The 7644-nt window shown below is 38.2% G+C and overlaps 1 protein-coding gene across 7 annotated transcripts in view; it reads left to right on the top strand.

Moving 5' to 3' along the window:
- The window catches only part of plekha6 (pleckstrin homology domain containing, family A member 6), a 179336-nt gene that overhangs the window by 161994 nt on the left and 9698 nt on the right, over positions 1-7644 (top strand). For all 7 annotated transcript variants that reach the window (XM_056468260.1, XM_056468258.1, XM_056468256.1 and 4 more), the window contains 5 exons: positions 2907-2982; positions 3854-3957; positions 4132-4308; positions 5547-5696; positions 7206-7339. In XM_056468260.1, coding sequence (XP_056324235.1) covers positions 2907-2982; positions 3854-3957; positions 4132-4308; positions 5547-5696; positions 7206-7339 — 641 coding nt within the window. The remainder of the gene's footprint in view (positions 1-2906; positions 2983-3853; positions 3958-4131; positions 4309-5546; positions 5697-7205; positions 7340-7644) is intronic.

The following is a 7644-nucleotide window of genomic DNA, read 5'->3' as shown; positions in this document are numbered from 1 at the left end:
CTGAATGTATCAAGTAAAACTAAAGTACATGCACAGAAGACAACATGAGCATTTATAGAAAATAAACAAATGTAAATTTTATCCCGCTTGCTTTTTGATCATTGTTGAGCGAGTTCTTAAACACCTGTGATTGGTCACGCGCTCAACAGAAAAGCCTGCGATTGGCTCTAATGGTCAGTGTGGCTCTGGAGCTGTTCAGCACATACTGATGCTGAGACATTGGGACACTGATATTGAATGCCCGCGTTGATCAGACGAAGCGTTGGGGAAAACTCGCTCTGCACACACACTTGTGTCTGCATCCACAAGTAACGTTATTGTTGTAACAGCCAAGAGAGGAGATAAAACTTTACCTCACGAACATGCCAGCAGGTCAAAGGGGCCACAGAGAGCGAGTGAAAGTTTACAGCTTTTATTTTTTCCTAGCTTGGTTCTGATGTACTTCCCTGTCAGTAAAAGACTGTCCAGCAAACTCACAAGCAGTGAATTGTGCACAGCTATCTGCCTTTTAAGTAGTTGGAGCGTTTAAATTACTCATTGTCTCCTCCCTCACCATGGTAAGCTACCTCCAGATAACGCATATGTGATAAATTACGTCAGTGCATAATAATCAGTTATCATTATTACAGAACCGATACCGAATTGTTTGCATCTGCATCACAGACGCATACATTTTTACACACCTAATGTATAGATGGTCACACTTTACAATAAGGATTCATTAGTTAATGTATTTACTAACATGAACTAATTACTAACAATACTTGAATATTCATTCATTCATTTTATTTTCGGCTTAGTCCCTTTATTAATCTGGGGTCGCCACAGCGGAATGAACCATCAACTTATCCAGCAGATGTTTTACGCAGCGGATTCCTTTCCAGCCGCAACCCATCTCTGGGAAAAATACTTGTATATCATTTATTAATCATATTTCAACTTTTACTAATGTATTATTAACATCCAAATTCATGCTTGATAACAGTTAATGCATCGTGATGCATCGTTAAGTTAACATGAACTAATGATAAAGAACTGTTATTTCATTTACAAACATTAACTAACATTAACTAACATGACCAGACACTAACACATACTGTATATTGTTCATTGTTAATTCATATTAGTTAATGCATTAACTAACATTAACTAATACAACCTAACTGTGCGTTCACATTGAAAGCGGCGAGAGCGTCCAAGGTCGCTCTGGCCACCCTGGCGACAACGCTGTCTGCCTTCAGCTCCGGCGGCGAGAGCGTCAAAGATCTCGTATTTAAAGGGGCCGTTGCAGCATATCAGTTACATTCCTGCATAAAACATGCTTTCTAGCGTGAAAATGTTGCGCATTTCTTATCAAATTCATTTAACAATGGAAGATCAAGTTGCATGCGGTGTGGCTTTGCTCCACTTAATTATCCAATATGTCCATATGTCTGAAATATCCTGAAGCAGCAATACTGTTTTGTACTGTTGCATAAGATTCCCGCTTTTTTAAAGATAAATATATAACGTTACAACATTCAAGCACTTCAATAACTTATTTAATGCATGTTCCTGTAAGAAAACATTGTAAATAATTGAAAATCCGGCGAACGTAATAATCAAACCTTTGGGAACAACTCTGTGGTCAGAACCAAAGTTCACAAGTCTGTGTTCTCTGAACTCCTCTTAAGCGATGGACTTCTTTTTTTCTGATTGCTTGCCGCCGAACCGCGTCATAGCTCATTACCATAAAGTTGACTTGATTTCAACTCTCCTCGACGGCCACACCAGCGAAGACGCGTCGTGCTTCACCTCGCCGCTTATCGCCACTGGCTCTCATTAAAAAATGAATGACTTCTGGCTACTTTGACGCTCTCGCGTTATCGGTGTGAACGTACGGTTCAGAATAACATTTACAAAGTACAAGTTTTGAAGTCCTCTTTTTTTAAGTGACAATTATTGTCTTTCTTGTAGCATATACTCCTGTAAAGTGTGCATCTGCTGTGTACGGCATGTTATTTTATGTGGAAGACACCAATCAAATCCCTCATGGCTACAGTCTCAAGTGATCAACTGAATAAAAATATCCGAATGTTTCCGGCCAATAATTGATTGTTATTGTGCGGAAAATTATAAATTTAACTTTAAACATAATGCTTAAAATCTTATCGGCCGATACCGATATGGCCACCGATATATATCGTGCATCGCTATCAACAACATCTTTCATTCATTCTCACTAACTTCCTTGCTTTCTTTTCTATGTTTCATTTTTTTCACTTGATATAATTTGTTTTGCTTTTTTTTTTTGTTAATTTTATTGCTTTATCTAACATCATCCCAGTATAAAAGATGTTGTAAGATATAGAAAATATAACATTAAATCACATAGTCACTTTTCCAAAACACAGTTCCCATTTTCCTTCCATCTCCTCTAGTTGCACTATTAAAGTCCATACTACCCATTTTATGTCTGTGTTAGATCATTTTAAGTGGTGTTAGTGTAAAAGTGTGCTTCATTTGCTTTTACTTATTGCCATATTCTCCCCAGTAGCCTCATGCATTCCAGGCTTCTATTTATCATGCTATTAAGCGACTTATAGAAGCCCTCACTGTGGCCCACATTTTTTGGGGTGTTGTATGTTAAGAATAACTGTTATCATAAAGAATTGCTAGACACTGTGTCATCTGAGGATGCATTTGTGAAAAATATAGGTAAAGGATTGCTAAAGGCATTTTTCTAAGTTTAGTGATTAAAAATCTACTAATAATCAAATACGTTTCCACTAGATCCTAAAATTGATGCTGTCAGGAGGATCTTTTGGTTTGGCTGGTTTCAGTTAGAGCAGAAATTCCATTAGCAATCCTGTACATTGAATCCGAATTTTTTGCAGGGTGGTTACATTTGATATGTTTTGTTGCAGCACAACTATAACTCGCAGGGAGAAAAGACCAGTGACTTTGAGACAGAGCAAGATAGGCTTTCCAACCAGAATAAAGGTAAGAAACATTTTTGACCTTATATTTAGAGAACAGAAGGTTGAAAAACAGTTGTATTTAAATCATTATACAGCGGGGAAAATAAGTATTGAACACATCACCATTTTACTCAGAAAACATATTTCTAAAGGTGCTGTTGACTTGAAATTTTGACCGGATGGTGGCAGCTACCAAAGAAATCCATATATGCAAAGAAAACATCTATTTAGTTTACAATTTAAGTTATGTGTAATAAAACTGGGAAAACGTATTGAAAGTGAGGTGTAAAAAGGCAGTGAAAGCCCAGACAGCAGCTGAAATCTTTCAGTAGTTCTTCAGCAACTCTCTGCCCTTTGTCATTGTAAATTAATATTCACTGCTTCAGTCCAACATCTACATTATCAGGATGATGAAGATGAAACCAGGGTGGACATTTCAGCAAGACAATGATCTAAAACACAGCCAAGGAAAATCTCAAATGCTTTCAGAGAATGAAAATCAAGCCATAGAATGGCCCAGTCAATCACCTGACTCGAATCCAATTGAAAATACAAAATAAAGATCAGATTTGATAGACGAGACCAACAAAACCATCAAGATTTTTACACTCTGGGTTGAAGTCTGTGAAAACTCACACCTGAGCAATTCATGTGACTTCATTCTCCATATGAGAGGTATCTTTAAGCTGCCATCATTTGTTTGGGTTTTTAGCTAAATCTGGTTGGTACAGCTCCTTTCAAAAGGTTATTCCCAGGAAAAAACATGATGTGTTCAATAATTATTTTCGCCGCTGTATTTGTAATACTACTGTTATAGTATAGACAACATACAAACCCAACTGCAAATAGAAACAGCCAATATAATTTTATAGTCTATAACCTTTTTCTTGCAGTTGGAATCGTTCCACCCAGGACCAAGTCACCTTCAGAAGAAAAGAACAATTCTGATGCTGTCCAGCGGAGAAATGGGAAGGTGTCCAACGGCCACATTTCAAGAGTGGGTTAAATCTACAGTATAGTAAAAATGTTTAAACAGCAGCTATTCATTTCATGAGAAAATATAAGTTTTTAACTAGGTAAATAAGTTACAGATCCATATGTTTAGATTTAGAAGGACTATGGGTTGACTTTCGTAAATGCATTTTGTAATGGTGTTGAATGTGTGTTCCAGGAAAGGCCAAAGAGCGCTGTGTTCCCCGCAGAGGTGAAGTCTAAAATGAGTGTCGAGGAACAGAACGAGAGGATACGAAGAAATCAGAGCAGCTCCGTCAGAGACAAGAGACGCAGCCTCAACCTCTCCAGCAACCAGCACATTGACGGCTTTAAGTCTTCGACAAGCTACAGAGTGGTTAGCATCATATTTCTGCACATATTTGTCTGATTCTGTACTGAAACAGTGATGAATTACTCTAAGGTTAACTGGTAGCCTATGCGTCACTACAGCTCATGTGGTTTGAGTTAAATTCTTATGCCTACTTTTTATAAGGGTCAAATTTTATTGTACCTAAATTATCATTTGAGCGCCTAGTATATAACATAAAGAAAAGAAAAAAACTGTTTAGTGAAAAATATATGTAAAAATAAAATAATAATTATAATTTATACAAAATCCTCTCTCAGTTGGTGGATGGATTGGAGCAGGCAAGGAAGAAGGTGAAACAGCATTCTGATGGGCAGTGCTTTATTCAGTTTATTAGGTCAGGAGAGAGCACTGCAGCAGGACGAAGGAGAGGAGGCGTTCTGGCCTCAGCAAAGGATTGAGAAATGCGAGCAGACCTTAAATAGCAGCTTAAATACCCAGAGGAAATAGCACAGACTAGCCTCAGACCAGATATTGTCCTCTGGTCTAGAGGCACCAAACAGGTGGTGCTTCTAGAACTTACAATACCCTGGGAGGAAATAATGGAGGAGGCCCATGAACGTAAGCTCTAGAAATATCAGTCTTATACTTGAGAGCCAAGAGAATGGATGGAGGGCCTGGAATTTACCAGTAGAGGTGGTTGTAGGGGGTTTGCAGGGCAGTCACTCTAGAGAGCCCTCGGACGGCTGGGAATTGAAGGAATGGCCAGGAAACGGCTTGTAGGAAAGGTTACTAAAGAGGTGGAAGCAACATCTCGCTGGATTTGGCTACAAAGGGAGGTTCGGTGGAAAAGCCAACCAGTTGAAAGACAAACCATAACATAGAGTTGATTGGTGGTCAGCAGGAGTAGATCCAGGATGCTGAATCTGCTGTCGAGCCCTCCCGAGGTGTCATGGGCTTAAATCGGTGAAACACCAAGGAAAGGGGGGTGCCCATCTGATGACCGGCTGTAACCACCAACCTTATACAGAGTACATCCCTAACTCCCTAACTGGTGCTAAAGGAAGAAAGGAGGGGGGAATTATGCCACTGGCCCACAGTTGGTGCAGGGCAGAGTACCTGTAAAGGTGGGCCAGTTGCAATGGTCCCATCGTATTTTGTCAGCATATATATATTTTATATGAAAATATATTTGCCAAAGGCAGGGCATATTTAAGAAAACTATGCATATATTTGCAGTGTATTTTAAGTCATTGGTTTAGCCTGCTGTTCTGCTTGTTGCCCAGGTGCGGAGAAGAGTTACAGCTGATGAGGTGGATATAAAGGGTCTTGAGGCGGCTGTGAGGGGAGAAGGTATGGAGTCGCCCAGGGAAGAAATTGCTCGCCTGAGACGACAGGTGGAGCCTGATCACTATGACCTGGATCTAAGCAAAGAGGTAAGAGGTCACATGGCAGTGCTGTACATTCCATTATGAACAACTTTTTTTTCTTTCATGCCATCTAATAGTTTAAAGGCCCAGTGTGTAATTTTCACCACTAGAGAGCATGTTTTCACAACAAACAAAGGTGTAGTTTGATGACACCATGACTGAGTGTGAAAACCTGGGAGTTGTGGCTTCCATTACATTCTACAGGACTTCTACAGAAAACATGTTCTTACTTTTTAATGTGTTTAATGAAAAAGAATTTAAAAATGAAAGGTTATTGACATTTTCAATCTCAGAATTCTCCATTTTATTCTCACAATTGGATAACATTCTTTTCAATTTAACACGTGTTTAAGTTGTGTGATTCTGACTACTTTTGACTTTTTTCAAAACTTAAATATACAGATATATCTCCTAATTAAAAAAAAATCCAATTTTAAGATATAGGACCCTATCATACACCCGGCGCAATAAAGTGCAAGACAAGTTTTTCAGGATTTGTTGCTATTTTCAGACCAGCTCAACCATAATTTTCATGTTGTTTAAATAGCAAATCCATTTGCACCACTTTGTGAACTCATGTGTGTTCCGGCCTAAATAGGAGGTGTGTTAAGGCGCATTGTTGGTGCGTTGCTATTTTGAAGAACTAAAATAGACTGCCGTTGACCAAATAAAAAGCAAAAGTAAAATAAAGAGAAAATAAAGAGGCCGAATAGGGGAGGCTCATTTTTATCCTCGTGCTGCAGATGGTCTGTTTATCTGTTTTCTCGCTAGTGAAGCGTTCAGTTTTTCCACTTAAACAGTTCGCCATGTATATAGCAAATGTGCCATGGTGCGACGCAACTGAGTCTTAAAGGGAATGGGAGATGAGACTCTGAATGGTTTAATGCACGTTATGCTCAAAACACACCCATAACTCATTAAGAGAATACGCACAACCCTGTTAGACCATGCACCAGAGCGCAAAGTGTATTGTTCTGTCTTTAAATAACAAAAGTGGATTCACCCACGCTTTAGTGCTTTTGCACTATGTGCTTTAGACTTTGCGCTTAGTTCATTAAAATAGAGCCCATAAACTCAGAATTGACAGAAATAAAGTCGGAGATGCAATTTTTTTTTTTCACATATTAAAATTCTTTTTCCCCATTAAAACTGCAATAAAGAAGTTTTTTAATTGAATTGTGAGATAAAAGTTGCAATTTCCTTTTTGTTCTTTTTTATTTCACAATTGAAATGAGCTTGCACAACACTATTGCACATAAATACGTGTTTTGAAAACATTATCTGTATAAAACTACTATTTAAGGACAAAGTGTTTCCATTTCTGATTTAGCTTATGTTATGTCTAGTACAGTTTTACAAATGTATATTTGCAAAAAGTCTGCAGTCTAATGCTCCGAACAATCATATAATTCTCTAATATGATGCAGGACACCATTATGAACAAAACACTTTATAGTTTCGTAAAAGATGTAAAGGATGTTCAGTCACATTTTCGTCATTTTTCATTGGTTCTAGTTGTCCACGCCAGATAAAGTCCTGATCCCTGAGAGATATTTGGAAATGGAGCCTAGTACACCGCTCAGCCCAGAAGAGCTTCGGGAAAAGCAGAAGAAAGTTGAAAGAATCAAGACACTGATTGCCAAATCAAAGTATGATGCACATCACATCCTCATCCACTGCACACCATAAACCTTCATTTTGTTTTTGTTCAGTCTGTCCAGGCACATTTCTGTTGCCATAAATCATACACAGCACTTGCCATACAACTATAAACCATCAAAATGTTTTCAAATGAGAACAAGCTGTCCAAATGAGTACAAAAAACCAAAAACAAATCTCTTTTGTGTCTTTGAATAACATTCATAACCGGTTAGACGTTTGGTTTGGAACATCCTTAAGAAAATTATGACATAACTACAGTAACAATAATCACTTTAAAGGGCACATAGTTTAC

The sequence above is a fragment of the Danio aesculapii genome, chromosome 11 (genome assembly GCF_903798145.1).
Source record: "Danio aesculapii chromosome 11, fDanAes4.1, whole genome shotgun sequence".
Taxonomy (NCBI): domain Eukaryota; kingdom Metazoa; phylum Chordata; class Actinopteri; order Cypriniformes; family Danionidae; genus Danio; species Danio aesculapii.
The sequence above is the reverse complement of the archived record's forward strand: the minus strand, read 5'-3'. Positions and strand labels throughout refer to the sequence as shown.